At 45.5% G+C, this 20,812-nt stretch overlaps 1 protein-coding gene across 1 annotated transcript in view; it reads left to right on the top strand.

Moving 5' to 3' along the window:
* Positions 1–20,812, top strand: part of LOC120056901 (alpha-tectorin-like) — a 42,235-nt gene that overhangs the window by 4,518 nt on the left and 16,905 nt on the right. The window contains exons 9-12 of the mRNA XM_039005169.1: positions 1,351–1,884; positions 2,602–3,165; positions 16,287–16,971; positions 17,370–17,569. Coding sequence (XP_038861097.1) covers positions 1,351–1,884; positions 2,602–3,165; positions 16,287–16,971; positions 17,370–17,569 — 1,983 coding nt within the window. The remainder of the gene's footprint in view (positions 1–1,350; positions 1,885–2,601; positions 3,166–16,286; positions 16,972–17,369; positions 17,570–20,812) is intronic.

The following is a 20,812-nucleotide window of genomic DNA, read 5'->3' as shown; positions in this document are numbered from 1 at the left end:
AATATGTATATCCCAACACTACATTACAGTGATTGAATGTTGCTGCTGGGTAAATCTATTTGAATTAAATCGCTTTTTGGCAGCACCCATTTTGATTTGAATGAAACCTTCCATACATATTTGCCAATGGTAGAAGTGCTCAGAAAGGGACATATTGGAGATAAAGGTGCTCAAAGTTGACCTATTTTTTATACCCCACCATGTCATGTCGTCATCACTGGAAAAGATAAACGGTTGAGATTGATTTAAAAGCTTACAAACAGGGTTGTCAAACTATTTCATCATTTTTCTTGGACATGTTTTTTGTCTTTTTTTTAACCTTTAACATCAATTATCTAAAAATGCATGAACTAGAGTTTTCATATTCGCATATGTTGTAGCTTACACTTCATTTTACATCATCACCTTGTGTTGTGCTCGCCATCGGTTGCTCTCAACAAGCTCTTGAATATGGGTGTCATGCTCAGGATGGGTGTCATTTACAAAAATGTTAATAACATTTACATTTCAACTTTCAAATGGTACCACAAAGATGGTTGGAGGTCCACACATCAGAGAATGTTGACTTGGATGGGAATATCTTTTGTTTCAAATAATACTGTCAATCTTCCATAGGAAACCTATTGAAATCTTAGAAATATAGATAATAGAATAGACATGACCTTTTAAGTTGACATTCAACGGTGGGTGATTCGGCGGCAATCTTTGTTGTAGTAATTCGAAGTAAAAATTTTAATTCAATTTCAATGGTGTACTAGCTAAATTGCAGTTGTCTGAAGGGATAGGTCCAATCTATGAATTACATTTCTATGATCGAAATGACACCCACCCTGTATTCAAGAGCATGTTGTATCAACAAATGGCAGGCACAAAAAAAAAACTCAGATGATGTAAAGTAGGGTCTAAGCTACAACATACGCGAATATGAAAACAATCAGAATTGACACATTTTTAGATAATTGACATTTAAGGTAAAATAATGCCATATGTGTGTGTATATATATATATATACTTGAAATAAATTATTAAATAATAGTTTGACAAACCCATTTTGTAAACTTTTAAATTATATCAAACTCAACCATTTATCTTTTCCAGTGATAAAGACATGGTTGTCTCAAGGTATGGTGGGATATGCAAAATGGTTCAACTTTGAGCACCTTTATCTCCTGAATGTTTTTGCATTCAGGTCCAATAAGTAACTTCCTGACCACTTCTTCCATGGGCAAACATGTATGGAAAATCTTGTTTAAATCAAAAGGGATGCTGTCAAAAAGTGATAGAATTCAAATGAATTTACCCTGCTATTACCAGTCTGTGACACAATGTTATGATGTCTCTAATTCCCAGCTGAACGGTGAACCGGTACTACTACCTTATATCCACCCTCTGGAGACCCTGATGATCTACCGCGCCCCGGGCAACGCCACCGTGGTGGAGTCCAGCGGATTGGTCCTAGTCCGCTACACCCGCCAGGGCTTCCTCAACATCTCCCTCTCTACCCTCTTTTACAACGCCACCTGTGGCCTGTGCGGCCTCTTCAACGGAAATGCCAGCGACGACCTCCGTCTACCCAACGGCCGTCTGGCCGAATCCCCCGAACTCTTTACCGAAGGCTGGCGGGCCATCGCTGACGACCTGACATGTAACGGCGATTGCGACGACCTGTACCGCATGTGCACGGACCTGCGGCTCTACCAGAGCCCATGGATGTGTGGCAACATCAACGACCCGGGGAACAGCTCCTTCCTGGCGTGCCATGGTGCTGTCAACCCCTCGCCGTTCTTCCGGAACTGCCTGTACAACATGTGCGTGCGTGAGGGAAACCGCTCGGCGCTCTGCTCTTCGCTGCAGGCGTATGCCTCAGCCTGTCAGGACGCCCAGGTGGGCCTTGCCGCCTGGAGGAGTGCTACCAATTGCCGTGAGTTAGTCCCCCCACCACCACCACCTTGGAATGTTGTTGAGTACATTTACATTTACATTTTAGTCATTTAGCAGGCGCTCTTATCCAGAGCGACTTACAGTAGAGTGCATACATTTTATTACATTTTTACATTTTTACATATTACATATTACATTTTTACATACTGAGACAAGGATATCCCTACCGGCCAAACCCTCCCTAACCCGGACGACGCTATGCCAATTGTGCGTCGCCCCACGGACCTCCCGGTTGCGGCCGGCTGCATGGACAGAGCCTGGGCGCAAACCCAGCCCAGCCTGGGCGCGAACCCAGAGACTCTGGTGGCGCAGCTAGCACTGCGATGCAGTGCCCTAGACCACTGCGCCACCCGGGAGGCCATGAGTAATTGACTAACCATGTATTTTTCATTTATGAACCACGCATTAAATCTGCTAATTCTGAATTTCCCTTTCTCTTGTTTCTGTCTCTGTTCAACATCTGTCTTTATCTCTCCACTTTTCTCTCTTTCTTTCACCATCCCACTTTCTTTCTCATCTCTCTCCCCCACCTTTCTCTCTCTCCTTCCTGCAGCCTTGCCCTGTCCGGAGAACAGTCACTTTGATGAGTGCACTAGCGCATGCCAGCTGACCTGCGCCGGCCTTGACGAGCCCGACGAGCCGTGCCCACTGCCTTGCCAGGAGGGTTGCCAGTGCGAGGAGGGCTTTGCGCTGCGCAATGGCCAGTGCGTGGCACGCAGTGACTGCGGCTGCCTCGACCTTGGCAGCCGGCAGCTGACCACCAACCAAACCTTCTGGACCGACTGGGAGTGCAAAGAGCGCTGCTACTGCAACGGCTCGGACAACAGCGTCTACTGCACGCTGGCACCATGCGGGGAGGGCGAGTACTGCCAGGAGGGCCTTGAGGGCCTCTACTTCTGTCAGCCGCGCACCGAGGCGCTATGCGTTGCCGCCGGTTACAGCCACTTTCTTCCGTTCGGTGGTGTGCCCTTCGAGCTACAGAGCAGCTGTACCTTGAGGCTGGCTACGACGGCGTGCAACGGCGGGGTGGTGGGGGAGGATGATGGGGATCAGAGCCCCGCCACCCAGCCTGGGACGAGCAGCAGCGCCACCTTCCCTCACTTCAAGCTGTCAGCCCGGAACGAGGAGAGGGACACAGGGCAGGCCATCTGGGTGAGAGGGTTCGTCTTGGAGGTCTACGGCTATGAGATTGAGGTGTCTCGGAGCTACAAACACACCATCACGGTGAGTGGATTATACCCTTTTCACACTACCTCTCCATCCTGAACCAAACTGTACTGGCTCTGATATATCACATTGTCCTTTGTGAAATGCTCAGTAAAGCTTGGTTTGGTTTGAGTCAGTAGTGTGAAAACTCTTAGGCACAGTCAATCTTGCTAGACTTTATTAGTAAGAAACATCTGTGGTAAGTAATGGGAACATGCCAATAATCCTACCAATGCCTTTCAGAGAATCCAACTGAAAAGTGACAGGGGAAATGTGTTCTTATTATGTCTTAATTTCAGTGCGTATTCATCCTTCAAATGTGACTGATGTATTGTGAAGGTCACAGTGGTTGGACGTGTAAGGGAGAGTTATTTGCTAATCAAGCCTATAGAATAACGGAGCAAAGAGTGAATTCCTCTTTGATTGGCTCAGGGTGGATCTTATTTCAATCAACATCTTTTATCGGGCTGGATTGGGCTCAGAGGAACGGCTGACCTGAGCGACATTTGGAAAGGGTTCACAAACCAACCCAAAGATCTGAGAAAAACCACAATACACACACTTGATCCTATACTCACACTTACACCCACTAGATATAACACACACACACAAACAAACAAATACAAACAAACAGACATACAGAGGCATCATGACCATAGGGGGCACAAGGGCACGTGCCCCATTATATTTGTCCTGTTAAACAAAACAAAAAAAAAATATATATATATACACATACAGTACCAGTCAAAAGTGTGGACACCGGCTCATTCCAGGGTTTTTCTTTATTTTTACTATTTTCTACATTGTAGAATAATTGTGAAGACATCAAAACTATGAAATAACACATATGGAATCATGTAGTAACCCAAAAAGTGATAAACAAATAAAAATATATTTGAGATTTGAGATTCTACAAATAGCCACCCTTTGCCTTGATGACAGCTTTACACACTCTTGGCATTCTCTCAACCAGCTTCACCTGGAATGCTTTTCCAACAGTCTTGAAGGAGTTCCCACATATGCTGAGCACTTGTTGGCTGCTTTTCCTTCACTCTGCGGTCCGACTCATCCCATCTCAATTGGGTTGAGGTCAGGGGACTGTGGAGGCCAGGTCATCTGATACAGCACTCCATCACTCTCCTTCTTGGTCAAATAGTCCTTACACAGCCTGGAGGTGTGTTGGGTCATTGTCCTGTTGAAAAACAAATGATAGTCCCATTAAGCACAAACAAGATGGGATGGCGTATCGCTACAGAATGCTGTTGTAGCCATGCTGGTTAAGTGTGCCTTGAATTCTAAATAAATCAGACAGTTTGCCCTGACAGCTTTGCACACTCTTGGCATTCTCTCAACCAGCTTCATGAGGTAGTCACCTGGAATGCATTTCAATTAACAGGTGTGTCTTGTTAAAAGTTAATTTGTGGAATTTATTTCCTTCTTAATTCATTTTGAGCCAATCAGTTGTGTTGCGACAAGATAGGTGTCGTATACAGAAGAAAGCCCTATTTGGTAAAAGATCACATCCATATTATGGCAAGAACAGCTTAAATAAGCAAAGAGAAACGACAGTCCATCATTACTTTAAGACATGAAATTCAGTCAATCCGGAAAATTTCAAGAACTTTGAAAGTTTCTTCAAGTGCAGTCGCAAAAACCATCAAGCGCTATGATGAAACTCAGGCAGTTAGGAAAGCTAAGGCTAGCTTTTTCTTGCAGAAATTTGCATCCTGTAGCACAAACTCAAAAAAGTTCTGGGACACTGTAAAGTCCATGGAGAATAAGAGCACCTCCTCCCAGCTTCCCACTGCACTGAGGCAAGGAAACACTGTCACCACCGATAAATCCACTATAATTGAGAATTTCAATAAGCATTTTTCTACGGCTGGTCATGCTTTCCACCTGGCTACCCCTACCCCGGTCAACAGCCCTGCACTCCCCACAGCAACTCGCCCAAGCCTCCCCCATTTCTCCTTCACCCAAATCCAGATAGCTGATGTTCTGAAAGAGCTGCAAAATCTAGACCCCTACAAATCAGCTGGGCTAGACAATCTGGACCCTCTCTTTCTAAAATGATCTGCCCGAAATTGTTGCAACCCCGGTTACCAGCCTGTTCAATCTCTCTTTCGTATCATCTGAGATTCCCAAAGATTGGAAATCTGCAGCGGTCATCCCCCTCTTCAAAGGGGGAGACACTCTAGACCCAAACTGCTACAGACCTATATCTATCCTACCCTGCCTTTCTAAGGTCTTCGAAAGCCAAGTTAACAGATTACCGACCATTTCGAGGTCCAAAACGATATCATAACCGCCATCGATAAGTGACATTACTTTGCAGCCGTATTCATCGACCTGGCCAAGGCTTTCGACTCTGTCAATCACCACATTCTTATTGGCAGACTCAACAGCCTTGGTTTCTCAAATGATTGCCTCGCCTGGTTCACCAACTACTTCTCTGATAGAGTCCAGTGTGTCAAATCGGAGGGCCTGTTGTCCGGACCTCTGGCAGTCTCTATGGGGGTGCCACAGGTTTCAATTCTCGGGCCGACTCTCTTCTCTGTATACATCAATGATGTCGCTCTTGCTGCTGGTGATTCTCTGATCCACCTCTACGCAGACGACACCATTCTGTATACTTCCGGCCTTTCTTTGGACACTGTGTTAACTAACCTCCAGACGAGCTTCAATGCCATACAACTCTCCTTCCGTGGCCTCCAACTGCTCTTAAATGCAAGTAAAACTAAATGCATGCTCTTCAACCAATCACTGCCCGCACCTGCCCGCCCGTCCAGCATCACTACTCTGGACGGTTCTGAATTAGAATATGTGGACAACTACAAATACCTAGGTGTCTGGTTAGACTGTGAACTCTCCTTCCAGACTCACATTAAGCATCTCCAATCCAAAATTAAATCTAGAATTGGCTTCCTATTTCGCAACAAAGCCTCCTTCACTCATGCTGCCAAACATACCCTCGTAAAACTGACCATCCTACCGATCCTCGACTTCGGCGATGTCATTTATAAAATAGCCTCCAACACTCTACTCAACAAATTGGATGCAGTCTTTCACAGTGCCATCTGTTTTGTCACCAAAGCCCCATATACTACCCACCACTGCGACCTGTACGCTCTCGTTCGCTGGCCCTCACTTCATACCCGTCGCCAACCCACTGGCTCCAGGTCATCTACAAGTCTCTGCTAGGTAAAGCCCGCCTTATCTCAGCTCACTGGTCACCATAGCAGCACCCACCCGTAGCACGCGCTCCAGCAGGTATATCTCACTGGTCACCCCCAAAGCCAATTCCTCCTTTGGCCGTCTTTCCTTCCAGTTCTCTGCTGCCAATGACTGGAACGAACTGCAAAAATCACTGAAGCTGGAGACTCATATCTCCCTCACTAGCTTTAAGCATCAGCTGTCAGAGCAGATCACAGATCACTGCACCTGTACATAGCCCATCTGTAAACAGCCCATCCAACTACCTCATCCCCATACTGTATTTATTTATCTTGCTCCTTTGCACATCTACCATTCCAGTGTTTAATTGCTATATTGTAATTACTTCTCCACCATGGCCTATTTATTGCCTTACCTCCCTTATCTTACCTAATTTGCACACACTGTATATAGACTTTTTAAAATGTATTTATTTATAATTTAAAAAAAATCTACTGTATTATTGACTGCATGTTTGTTTATTCCATGTGTAACTCTGTGTTGTTGTATGTGTCAATCTGCTGTGCTTTATCTTGGCCAGGTCGCAGTTGTAAATGAGAACTTGTTCTCAACTAGCCTACCTGGTTATATAAAGGTGAAATAAATATAAAAAATAAAACTGGCTCTCATGAGGACCATCACAGGAAAAGGAAGACCCAGAGTTACCTCTGCTGCAGAGGATAAGTTCATTAGAGTTACCAGCCTCAGAACTTGCAGCCCAAATAAATGCTTCACAGAGTTCCAGTAACAGACACATCTCAACATTAACTGTTCAGAAGAGACTGAATCAGGCCTTCATGGTCGAATTGGTGCAAAGAACCCTCTACTAAAGGACACCAATAATAAGAAGAGATTTGCTTGGGCCAAGAAACATGAGCAATGAATATTTGACCGGTGGAAATCTGTCCATTTGGTCTGAGTCCAAATTTCCGCTGTGTCTTTGTGAGACGCAGAGTTGGTGAACGGATGATTTCTGCATGGAGGAGGAGGTGTGAGTGTGCTTTGCTGGTAACACTGTCAGTGACTTATTTAGAATTCAAGGCAAGCTTAACCGCATGGCTACCACAGCATTCTGCAGTGATGCAGCTGAAGTCGGAAGTTTACATACACTTAGGTTGGAGTCATTAAAACTAGTTTTTCAGCCATTCCACAATTTCTTGTGAACAAACTATAGTTTTGGCAAGCCGGTTAGGACATCTACTTTGTGCATGACAAGTAATTTTTCCAACAATTGTTTACGAACAGATTATTTCACTGTATCACAATTCCAGTGGGTCAGAAGTTTACATACACTAAGTTGACTGTGCCTTTAAACAGCTTGGAAAAATCCAGAAAATTATGTCAGCTTTAGATTCTTCTAATAAGCAAATTTACATGATTTGAGTCAATTGGAGGTGTACCTGTGGATGTATTTCAAGGCCTACCTTCAAACTCAGTGCCTCTTTGCTTGACATCATGGGAAAATGAAAAGAAATCAGTCAAGACCTCAGAAAAGAATTGTAGACCTCCACATGTCTGGTTCATCCTTGGGATCAATTTCCAAACGCCTGAAGGTACCACGTTCATCTGTACAAACAATAGTATGCAAGTATTAACACCATGGGACCACACAGCCGTCATACCGCTCAGGAAGGAGACGCGTTCTGTCTCCTAGAGATAAACGTACTATGTTGCGAAAAGTGCAAATCAATCCCAGAACAACAGCAAAGGACCTTGTGAAGATGCTTTAGGAAACAAGTACAAAAGTATCCATATCCACAGTAAAATGAGTCCTGTATCGACAACCTGAAAGGCCGCTGAGCAAGGAAGAAGCCACTGCTCCAAAACCGCCATAAACAAAAAGCCAGACTACGGTTTGAAACTGCACATGGGGACAAAGATTGTACTTTTTGGAGAAATGTCCTCTGGTCTGATGAAACAAAAATAGAACTGTTTGGCCGTAATGACCATCGTTATATTTGGAGGAAAAAGTGGGAGGCTTGAATGCCGAAGAACACCATCCCAAACATGAAGCATCATGTTGTGGGGGTGCTTTGCTGCAGGAGGGACTGGTGCACTTCACAAAATAGATGGCATCATGAGGCGGGAAAATTATGTAGATATATAGAAGCAACATCAAGACATCCGTCAGGAAGTTAAAGCTTGGTTGCAAATGGGTCTTCCAAATGGACAATGACCCCAAGCAAATACTTCCAAAGTTGTGGCAAAATGACTTAAGGACAACAAAGTCAAGGTATTGGAGTGGCCATCACAAAGCCCTGACCTCAATCCTATAGAAAATGTATGGGCAGAACTGAAAAAGTACAAAAAAAAAAAAAAAAAGTATGAACGTATGTACTTGTAAGTCGCTCTGGATAAGAGCGTCTGCTAAATGACTTAAATGTAAAAAGCGTGTGCGAGCAAGGAGGCTTACAAACCGGACTCAGTTACACCAGCTCTGTCAGGAGGAATGGTCCAAAATTCACCCAACTTATTGTGTGAAGCTTGTGGAAGGCTACCCGACATGTTTGACCCAAGTTCAACAATTTAAAGGCAATGCTACAAAATACTAATTGAGTACATGTACACTTCTGACCCACTGGGAATGTGATGAAAGAAATAAAAGCTGAAATAAATATTATTCTGACATTTGTCAGAGTCGTGTGTATAGGTGGCAGGGAAGTCAGGCGCAGGAGAGTTAAACGGAGTTAAAATGGAGACTTTTAATAAATGTCCACTTAACATGCTCCAAACACGAAAATGTACATACATAAAATAAACATGGGTACGAGGACCCGTCGCGCACCTATACACCAAGAAACAACACTTGACATAAAACAATCCCTGACAAAGACATGAGGGGAAACAGAGGGTTAAATACACAAGAGGTAATGGATGGGATTGAAAACAGGTGTGTGGGAAGACAAGACAAAACGAAAAATGGATCGATGATGGCTAGAAGACCGGTGACGTCGACCGCCGAACACCGCCCGAACAAGGAGAGGCAACGACTTCGGCAGAAGTCGTGACAGTACCCCCCCCCCCCCGGAGGGCGAGGTGCAGGGCGATCCGGATGGAGGCGGTGGAATTCTTTTAACATGGAAGGATCTAAAACGTCCTCCACCGGAACCCAGCATCTCTCCTGCGGCCCGTACCCCTCCCAGTCCACGAGGTACTGAAGGCCCCTCGCCCGACGTCTCGAATCCAAAATGGATCGAACAGAGTACGCCGGGACCCCCTCGATGTCTAGAGGAGGCGGAGCAACTTCACGCACTTCAGCCTCCTGGAGCGGGCCAGCCACCACCGGCCTGAGGAGAGACACATGGAACGAGGGGTTAATACGGTAATTAGTGGGCAGTTGTAACCTATAACATACCTCGTTCACTCTCCTCAGGACTTTAAACGGCCCCACAAACCGCGGACCCAGCTTCCGGCAGAGCAGGCGGAGGGGCAGGTTTCGGGTCGAGAGCCAGACCCTGTCCCCTGGTGCGAACACCGGGGCCTCACTGCGGCGACGGTCTGCGCCAATTTTCTGGCGCCTTATGGCGCGCTGAAGGTGGACGTGGGCTGCCTCCCAGGTTTCCTCAGTGCGCCGAAACCAATTGTCCACCGCAGGAGCCTCGGTCTGACTCTGATGCCAAGGAGCCAGAACCGGCTGATACCCTAATACACATTGAAAAGGAGTGAGGTTAGTGGAGGAGTGACGTAGCGAGTTCTGGGCCATCTCTGCCCAGGGCACGAACTTCGCCCACTCCCCCGGCCGGTCCTGGCAATAGGACCGCAGAAACCTGCCCACATCCTGGTTGACTCTCTCCACCTGCCCATTACTCTCGGGGTGAAAACCTGAGGTAAGACTATCCGAGATCCCCAGACGTTCCATGAACGCCTTCCAGACCCTTGATGTGAACTGGGGACCCCGATCAGACACTATATCCTCAGGCACCCCATAGTGCCGGAAAACGTGTGTAAACAGGGCCTCTGCAGTTTGTAAGGCCGTAGGGAGACCGGGCAAAGGGAGGAGACAGGACTTCAAAAACCGATCCACAACAACCAGGATAGTGGTGTAACCCTGTGAAGGTGGAAGATCAGTCAAAAAATCCACCGACAGGTGCGACCACGGCCGTTGAGGAACGGGTAAAGGTTGAAGCTTACCTCTGGGCAGGTGTCTAGGAGCCTTGCACTGGGCGCACACCGAGCAGGAGGAAACATAAATCCTCACGTCCTTAGCTAAAATGGGCCACCAGTACCTCCCATCAAGACAGCGCATCGTCCGACCTATCCCAGGATGACGTGTGAGCCCAATAGATCAATCGGTCGCGGACAGCAGACGGAACGTACAGACGACCAGCTGGACACTCAGGAGGAGAGGGCTCTGCACGTGACGCCCGCTCAATGTCCGCGTCCAGCTCCCACACTACTGGCGCCACCAAACACGAAGCTGGGAGTATGGGAGTGGGATCCATGGACCGCTCCTGTGTCATACAGCCGAGACAATGCGTCTGCCTTGACGTTCTGGGAGCCTGGTCTGTAAGTAAGAGTAAACAAAACGAGTGAAAAACATGGCCCACCTTGCCTGGCGAGGATTCAGTCTCTTCGCCTGCCGGATGTACTCCAGATTGCGGTGGTCAGTCCAGATGAGAAAAGGGTGTTTAGCCCCCTCAAGCCAATGCCTCCACGCCTTCAAGGCTTTTACGACAGCTAACAGCTCCCGGTCCCCCACATCATAGTTTCGCTCCGCCGGGCTGAGCTTCTTCGAAAAGAAAGCACAGGGGCGAAGCTTCAGTGGCACACCCGAACGCTGAGAGCACTGCTCCTATCCCAGCTTCGGATGCGTCCACCTCCACTATGAATGGAAAAGAGGGATCCGGATGCGCCAACACAGGCACCGAGGTAAACAGAGTCTTCAGGTGTCCAAAAGCCCTGTTCGCCTCAGCCGACCACTGCAAGCGCGCCGGGCCCCCCTTTAGCAGTGAGGTAATGGGAGCAGCCACCTGACCAAAACCCCGGATAAACCTCCAGTAGTAATTGGCAAACCCTAAAAAACGCTGCACCTCCTTTACCGTGGTTGGAGTCGGCCAATTACGCACGGCTGTAATGCGGTCGCTCTCCATTTCCACTCCTGAAGTGGAAATCCGATGCCCTAGGAAGGAGATGGATTGTTGGAAGAACAAGCATTTCTCAGCCTTGACATATAGATCATGCTCCAACAGCCGACCAAGCACCCTGCGCACCAGGGACACATGCTCGGCGCGTGTAGCGGAGTATATCAGAATATCATCGATATACACCACTACACCCTGCCCGTGTAGGTCCCTGAAGATCTCATCTACAAAGGCTTGGAAGACTGATGGAGCATTCATCAACCCATATGGCATGACCAGGTACTCATAATGACCTGAGGTGGTGCTAAATGCCGTCTTCCACTCATCACCCTTCCGAATACGCACCAGATTGTACGCACTCCTGAGATCCAATTTTGTGAAGAAGCGTGCCCTGTGCATTGACTCAATAACTGTAATTTATCAGAGGTAACGGGTAACTATATTTCACCGTGATTTTATTGAGACCTCGATAATCAATGCACGGGCGTAAACCGCCATCCTTCTTCACAAAAAAGAAACTCGAAGAGGCGGGTGAAATGGATGGCTGAATGAACCCCTGACGCAGGGATTCAGAGATATATGTATCCATAGCCACCGTCTCCGCTTGCGACAGGGGATACACGTGACTCCTGGGATATGCAGCGTCTACCAGGAGATCTATCGCACAATCCCCCCGTCGATGGGGTGGTAATTGAGTCGCCTTCTTTTTACAGAAGGCGAGAGCCAAATCGGCATATTCTGGGGGAATGTGCACGGTGGAGACCTGGTCTGGACTTTCCACCGTAGTAGCACCAACGGAAACCCCTAAACACCTACCTGAGCACTCTCGCGACCACCCCGTGAGAGCCCTCTGTGGCCAAGAAACAGTGGGGTTATGACAGGTTAACCAGGGTAGGCCTAGCACCACAGAATACGCAGGGGAATCAATAAGGAAAAGACTAATCTTCTCCTTGTGACCCTCCTGCGTTATCATATACAAAGGTGCGGTGACCTCCCTGATAAACCCTGACCCTATTGGTCGACTATCTAAGGCATGAATAGGGAAAGGCATATCCACAGAAACAATAGGGATCCCTAAACTATGAGCTAAATCTTTATTAATGAAATTCCCAGCCGCGCCTGAATCTACTAGCGCCTTATACTGGGAATGCAGGGAAAAATCCGGAAAAGTGACAGAGACAAACATTAGTGCAGCAGAGGGCTCTGGATGAGAATGGTGCCTACTCACCTGGGGTGATGCCAGAGTGCCCTGCCTGCCTTCTCTATTCCCAGAGGAACCAACCCGGCACCGATCAGCAGTGTGATCTCTGCGATCATAGATGGTGCTCGAGCGGGAACCCCCTCCGGTCTCCCTGCGCACCATCCCTCCCAATTCCATAGGTTCGGGAGAGAGGGTGCGGGAGGATGGAACAACCAGACCCCGATCTAGACGTCCACGAGTAGCCAGCATGTTGTCCAGCCTGATGGACATGTCCACCAGCTGATCGAAGTTGAGGGTGGTGTCTCTACAGGCCAGCTCCCGACGGACGTCCTCGCGTAGACTACAACGGTAATGGTCGATCAGGGCCCTGTCGCTCCATCCAGCACCGGCAGCCAAGGTCCTAAACTCCAAAGCAAACTCCTGTGCACTCCTCGTCTCCTGCCTCAGATGATAGAGGAGCTCACCCACCGCTCTGCCTTCGGATGGGTGGTCGAATACCATTCGGAAATGGCGGATGAACTCCTCAAAATGGTCCAACGCCGCATCCTCCTCTCCACACAGCGCTGGCCCACTCCAGGGCTTTCCCGGTGAGGCATGAGACGAGGGCGGAACTCTTCTCACGGTCCGATGGTACTGGAGAGACCGTGGCCAGATACAAGTGCAGTTTTAGGAGAAAACCCTGGCAGCTGGCAGTATCTCCATTGTATCCCGTGGGTAGGGATAAATGGATCTTGTTATGTTCAGGAGGAGAAAAAGCATTCAACGGAAATACCGGTTGTGGTGGTGGAGGCGCTGGAAAAACTCTGTCTCTCCCAGCGGTCCATATTTTGGACAATGCGATCCATGGCAGCGCTCAGACTGTCAATCTCCTCCGCTTGTTCCATGACGCGTTCCTCTACCTCCATGAGCGAAGTGTCTCGTCCTGCTGACTTCATAGTTTTGGGTCAGAGATTCTGTCAGAGTCGTGTGTATAGGTGGCAGGGAAGTCAGGCGCAGGAGAGTTAAAATGGAGACTTTTAATAAATGTCCACTTAACATGCTCCAAACACGAAAATGTACATACATAAAATAAACATGGGTACGAGGACCCGTCGCGCACCTAGACACCAAGAAACAACACTTGACATAAAACAATCTGACAAAGACATGAGGGGAAACAGAGGGTTAAATACACAAGAGGTAATGAATGGGATTGAAAACAGGTGTGTGGGAAGACAAGACAAAACCAATGGAAAATGAAAAATGGATCGATGATGGCTAGAAGACCGGTGACGTTGACCGCCGAACACCGCCCGAACAAGGAGAGGCAACGGCTTCAGCAGAAGTCGTGACAATTTCACATTCTTAAAATAAAGTGGTGATCCTAACTGACCTAAGACAGGGAATTTTTACTATGATTAAATATCAGGAATTGTGAAAAACTCTGTTTTAAATGTATTTGGCTATGGTGTATGTAAACCTCTGACTTCAACTGTACTTCATTCCATCTGGCTTGTGCTTAGTGGGACTATCATTTGTTTTTCAACAGGACAATGACCCAACACACCTCCAGGCTGTGTAAAGGCTATTTGACCAAGAAGGAGAGTGATGGAGTGCTGCATCAGAGGACCTGGCCTCCACAATCCCCCGACCTCAACCCAATTGAGATGGTTTGGGATGATTTGGACCGCAGATGAAGCAAAAGCAGCCAACAAGTGCTCAGCATATTTGTGAACTCCTTCAAGACTGTTGGAAAATTATTCTAAGTGAAGCTGGTTGAGAGAATGGCAAGAGTGTGCAAAGCTGTCATCAAGGCAAAGGGTGGCTATTTGAAGAATCTCAAATATGAAATATATTTTGATTGTTTAACACTTGTTTGGTTACTACATGATTCCATATGTGTTATTTCATAGTTTTTATGTCTTCACTGTTAATGTAGAAAATAGTACAAATAAATAAAAACCCTTGAAAGAGTAGGTGTGTCCAAACTTTTGACTGTGTGTGTGTGTGTGTGTGTGTGTGTATGTATGTACACTACCGTTCAAAAGTTTGGAGTCACTTAGAAATGTCCTTGTTTTTGAAAAGCATTTTTTTTTATCAATTAAAATAACATCAAATTGATCAGAAATACAGTGTAGACATTTTTAATGTTGTAAATGACTATTGTAGGTGGAAACGCCAGATTTTTAATGAAAAATCTACATAAGCGTACAGAGGCCCATTATCAGCAACCATCACTCCTGTTTTCCAATGGCAAGTTGTGTTAGCTATTCCAAGTTTATCATTTTAAAAGGCTTATTGATCATTAGAAAACCGTTTTGCAATTATGTTAGCACAGCTGAAAACTGTTCTGCTGATTAAAGAAGCAATAAAACTGGCCTTCTTTAGACTAGTTGTGTATCTGGAGCATCAGCATTTGTGGGTTCGATAACAGGCTCAAAATGGCTAGGAACAAAGACTTTCTTCTGAAACTCTTCAGTCTATTCTTGTTCTAAGAATTGAAGGCTATTCCATGCGAGAAATTGCCAAGAAACTGAAGATCAAGTACAACGCTTTGTACTACTCCCTTCACAGAACAGCGCAAACTGGCTTTAACCAGAATAGAAAGAGGAGTGGGAGGCCCCGGTGCACAACTGAGCAAGAGGACAAATACATTAGAGTGTCTAGTTTGAGAAACAGACGCCTCACAAGTCCTCAACTGGCAGCTTCATTAAATAGTACCCGCAAAACACCAGTCTCAACGTCTACAGTGAAGAGCCGACTCTGGGATGCTGGCATTCTAGGCAGAGTTGCAAAGAAAAAGCCATATCTCAGACTGGCCAATAAAAAGTAAAGATTAAGATGGGCAAAAGAACACAGACACTGGACAGAGGAACTCTGCCTAGAAGGCCAGCATTCCTGATTTAGTATGACTAGCTTGCTAAAGGTTTGCCTGCATTGTTTAAATGTGACTAAAAGAGGAGCGATATGTAAACACTCACTTTTCTGTGAAAATATTAAGTAACTAATGTTAGGGGAGAAAAAGTAGCATATTTCACTATGGACTAAGCTAACAGGTTAATTTCCACCACTCACGGACTACACCCACCTTCCTTTGTGAAAAATTGGGTGACACATTATAACCTGCCCATGGACTGCGGTTGAAAATTAGCTGGCTGGCTAAAACCGGAATTTTTACTGAAACGTTGATTAATGTGCACTGTCCCTGTAAAAATAAATAAAATAAAATAAAAAACTAAACATGTTGTCGCCCTTTTCTCTCTCCTGTCTTTCATTTCGTTTTTGGAAGCCAGATTTTTCTTTAGGAAGCGAGACATGATACTCCTCACTCGCAGTTCACTGCTAGCAAGTACCGTTCCCGCCCGGTTTGGGGGCAGGACCGAACCATTTCATGTAAACAGAGGCTCTCTGGATGTTTACTTTTAGCCAAAAACAAGAAAAGAAAAATAAACCGTTTGTTTTATTAGTACATTGTAAATAAAATATTATATTAATGATGATAGGTAAAAAAAAATCAATATTAAATTATTAACCTCATGTTCTAATAATTTTTCAGGGCCCCTGTCAGTCACAGGCCCTTAGAATCATCTTAACTTCCCCCCCCTATACAGCGTCCCTGCACACACAGACACACAGCCATGACTCTCTCTCATGTTATCTCCTAGGTGAATAAGGAGCGTCTATACCTGCCTCTGAAGCTGGGACCAGGGAAGGTCCACATCTTCACCTTCGGCATGCAGCTGGTGTTGGAGACGGACTTTGGCCTGAAGGTAGCCTTTGACTGGAACACCCTGCTCCTGCTCACGCTGCCCAGACGCCTCTACAACGCAACCTGCGGCCTGTGCCAGGGCATGCCACTCTCGTCTCCGCCCACCTTCACCACCAACGACTGGGGCATGGCCTGGGCTGATCGGGACACCTTCTGCCAGGTAGGCTGCGGCGACTCGTGCCCACGTTGCGGATTGGTCGAGAGAGGCCTCGGCGCCGTCGACGCCCCTCTCCTTGTCACGGATGTCAACGTGGAAGGTGGGGCACAAAATGTCGAGGGAGGAGGCATCAATGTTGAAGGCGGGGGCTACACGGGAATCCGATTCCACCTGGGTGACGGGCTGTACGTATTTGTGGAGCCCGAAGCAGTGCGTCTGTGCGGGCTCATCGCGGACCGCGGTGGTGTGTTTGCACGCTGTCACAGCAAGGTGTCGCCAGCGTTCTTTTACCAGAGCTGTCTGCAGGACACGTGCCTGGACCAGGGCGCCCCAGAAACTATTTGCAACTGGCTGCAGATCTACACCAGCACATGCCAGACCCAGGGGGTGCGTGTGTTAGGCTGGAGAAGTGACACGCCCTGTGGTGAGCACAATAATAATTGAGGCTCACATGGGACTACACTTCAATAGAAATAGCCTACTAGATAATAATAACTTATACTTTCACAAATGTTACATGGAGTTTTCAGTCATATTATGAAGGAAGAGATGAATCACAAGCAGGAGCTTTATGTAACCCCTCCTATACAATGACATACATTGTCACATGAACAGCTAACTAATATTTTGTTCATATCTATTCTGCGTCTACCATCCACTAAATGCACCCAGACTTGTAATTTGTCCAGAGTACCAGTGCCAGGTAATTGAAAAAGGTTTATCATGTCTGTCTAGTGCACTACTGTACATAAAGAATAGGGTGCCATTTTGGACTTAACCCACATCTTCGTTGAGGACATGATTATTTGTCTCCTTCCTCAGTGCTGACGTGCCCAGCTAACAGCCACTACTCTGGCTGCATGTCAGTGTGCCAGCCGCAGTGTGCCCCAGCCCGAGGCCAGAGGGAGTGCATCCAGGACTGTGTGGAGGGCTGTCAGTGTGACCAGGGCTACGTCCTCAACGGCAAAGGCTGCATCCTGCCCCAGAACTGTGGCTGCTACACGGACGGCAAGTACTATGAGGTGAGTCAATCACACAGACAGTAGTCTCTCTCCACAGACAATCATATACAGTTCACCTGACATGGTAACAGCAAACAAAAATTGGTTCTGTGAATGTTCCCAGAACATACGTTAGGTCACGGCAAATGTTCTCATAACACAAAACCTGTCCAGTTGTGCGGATGTTTATAGAAAGTTTCTTTTAAGTGTTCCCAGAACATTTAATTTGTTTATGGGAACAGTGTGGGTATATTACAAGAGAGAGGTTACTAAAAAAACAAAATATGCTCAGTTGTGATGGGATTCATACAATGTTTAAAGAAAAATTCCACCCCAAAACTATATTTTGGTATTTGTTTCCTTGATATAGTCCCAACATGTTTTGCATGCCAGCAATCAAGTTTTCAAGACATAACTTTCAAAATACAGAAATTCAGCCGTATGATGCATTTTGCATCATATGACGCAAACTACCACATCATATGACGCAAACTACCACATCATATGACGCAAACTACCACATCATATGACGCAAAATGCATCATACCGGCTGTATTTCTATACATGTTCGTGAGAGTCTCAACTTTTCCTAGATAGCTTTTAATAGTTTGTATCTCAAACCATTCGGACTCTACAGACGTTTTTGTAAAAGTAAAAGACCTGGCCTGGCCCCTTCGGTATCTGCCCTTGTGTCACAAAGACCACTCTAGCAGCCCCTGTTAATCACACAGACTAATGGTTGATATCTACGGATGCAGACGAAATAGACAAATCCAATAGTATAACCCAGAAGTCTGTAGCTCAAACTGTAGTACACACGATCGTCTGTAGTCTGTAGTATACACAATGTATAAAAGGGGTTAGAAGTCCTAAATCATCCTGGCATTATAGTGGGACTCATTGGGTTAACCCTCTGCACCACCATGGGATATCTGTATTGCAGTGTTCTTTCAGTCTAATATGGTCAATCAGGACATAGAACATCATTTTTTGTTATTAAAATGTTCCCATCCTCTTCACATGCTGTGTACTTGTAACACTGTATTTGATGATTTTCTTTCTTCATCCCGTGTTGAAAGTATTATAAAATTGGATTTGAGTTTGATTGAGCTTCCTTTAAGTAACTTGAATTATTGTGAATTCATATGCTTCTTAAATACAGGCTCCAAACCATCAAACTAAATAAGAAAATAATTTCTTATAATTTCTTATAAAAGCAATAGCCATTCTGAAATATATAAAAACATATTGATGTTCAATGCAATAATCTTTTATTGATTTAAAGGTCCAATGCAGCTGTGTTAATCTCAATATCAAATAATTTTTGGGTAACAATTAAGTACTTTACTGTTAATGTTCAATTTAAATTGTGAACACAACAAAAATACAATAGCAGGGCCTCCCGGGTGGCGCAGTGGTTTGGGCACTGCACCGCAGTGCTAGCTGTGCCACCAGAGACTCTGGGTTCGAGCCCAGGCTCTGTCGCAGCCGGCCGCGACCGGGAGGTCCATGGGGCGAAGCACAATTGGCCTAGCGTCGTCCGGGTTAGGGAGGGTTTGGCCGGTACAGATATCCTTGTCTCATCGTGCACTAGCGACTCCTGTGGCGGGCCGGGCGCAGTGCGCGCTAACCAGGTAGCCAGGTGCACGGTGTTTCCTCTGACACATTGGTGCGGCTGGCTTCCGGGTTGGATGCGCGCTGTGTTAATCAGCAGTGCGGCTTGGTTGGGTTGTGTTTCGGAGGACGCATGGCTTTCGACCTTCGTCTCTCCCGAGCCCGTACGGGAGTTGTAGCGATGAGACAAGATAGCAATTGGATACTACGAAATAGGGGCTAAAATTAAAATAAAAAATAAATAAAAAATAATATACAATAGTAAAGAGAAAAATCATAATATGCAGTGTTACAGTACACAGCATATGAAGAGAATGGGAACATTTGAATAACTCATAAAATGTGTTCTGTGTCCTGTTAGACTGAAAAAATCCTGCAAGGCCAAAGATATCCACTGGTGGTGAAGAGGGTTAATGATCTGGTTGGAGATCCTAACATTGCAGGTCCAATCCCACATATATTTTTAACCATGTTTCTTTAAAAACAAAACAACAGTGAAGTTGAGGCACAGATATACTCTACTGAAAGAGAGGATGTCTTTATTTGGTCCAGACTAGGTGTTATGTCAGCATTCTTATAGGAATGTTCTGTGTACCCTAGCTTTAATTTTTAGGAATGTTACCACAACAAAGCAAATCTCTTATAACACACTGTTATTAAATGTTTTGAGAACCTTTAAATAACTCAAAGGATTTTCTGTCAACATTTTTGCAACATTAAATTCGTATTTTGTGCACACTGATACAAACATAATGTTAATGTCAGCACATCTGGATAGGTTCCCATAACACTAAAACTATCTCTTGTCATATCCCCACAATGTTCCCACAACCTAAAGAAATGTTTTACGAACTTTTAAAGAACATAAAACATTTGGTCTTGGAACATTCTTTTAACACCAGGTGAATGTTTTTTTGCACCCTAAACAAAACATTGTATAATCTGCACAACTCAACAGTTTTTTGTGTTTTGGGAACATATCTTTTGTGATGTCCCCACAATGTTCCCAACAGACTCTTCCCACAACCTAATGAGAAATCAGGAAACTTTAAGGAACAGACTAAATGTGTTCTGGGAAAGTTATTGCAACATAAGGAAAATGTTTTATAAAAACATTATGATCATCATCATGACTAAACAGTTTTTGTGTTTTGAGAAAATTTGCTGGAAACTTTCACAGAACAAATTTTGGTTGGCTGGGAAAATGTTACTGGTACATTGTTTTTACACTTCTTGGAAACCTAATGAGAACTTTGGGGCAAGGTTCTGTGGTGGTTGTTACAGATGTGCACAACATTTTAGTGAATGTCAGGAGAACATTCCAAGGATATCTTATTTAAAACATGTTTATTTTGTATTTTCATCAAAAACATTATTAGAATGTTTTGGGGATGTTATCATCTTAATGTTAGATAAAACCCCAACTAGAGCTTAATGGGGATCTTAGCTAATGTTCTGGGAATGCTCCCAGTATGCTGGGTAGTTAGCTTGAGATTTCAATTATGTTTGGTGAGAGTACACAGACACTACTTAATGCAATTAATCGTCTGTTGTGTGAACTGAACATTATGGAATGGAATGGCCTTTGAAATCCTCACCTAGAGGTTTAAATATTGAAACATTAAAACTGCACATACACTGCTTTCAGAA

The sequence above is a fragment of the Salvelinus namaycush genome, chromosome 12 (genome assembly GCF_016432855.1).
Source record: "Salvelinus namaycush isolate Seneca chromosome 12, SaNama_1.0, whole genome shotgun sequence".
Taxonomy (NCBI): domain Eukaryota; kingdom Metazoa; phylum Chordata; class Actinopteri; order Salmoniformes; family Salmonidae; genus Salvelinus; species Salvelinus namaycush.
Note: the sequence above shows the minus strand (reverse complement) of the source record. Positions and strands in the feature narration are given on the sequence as shown.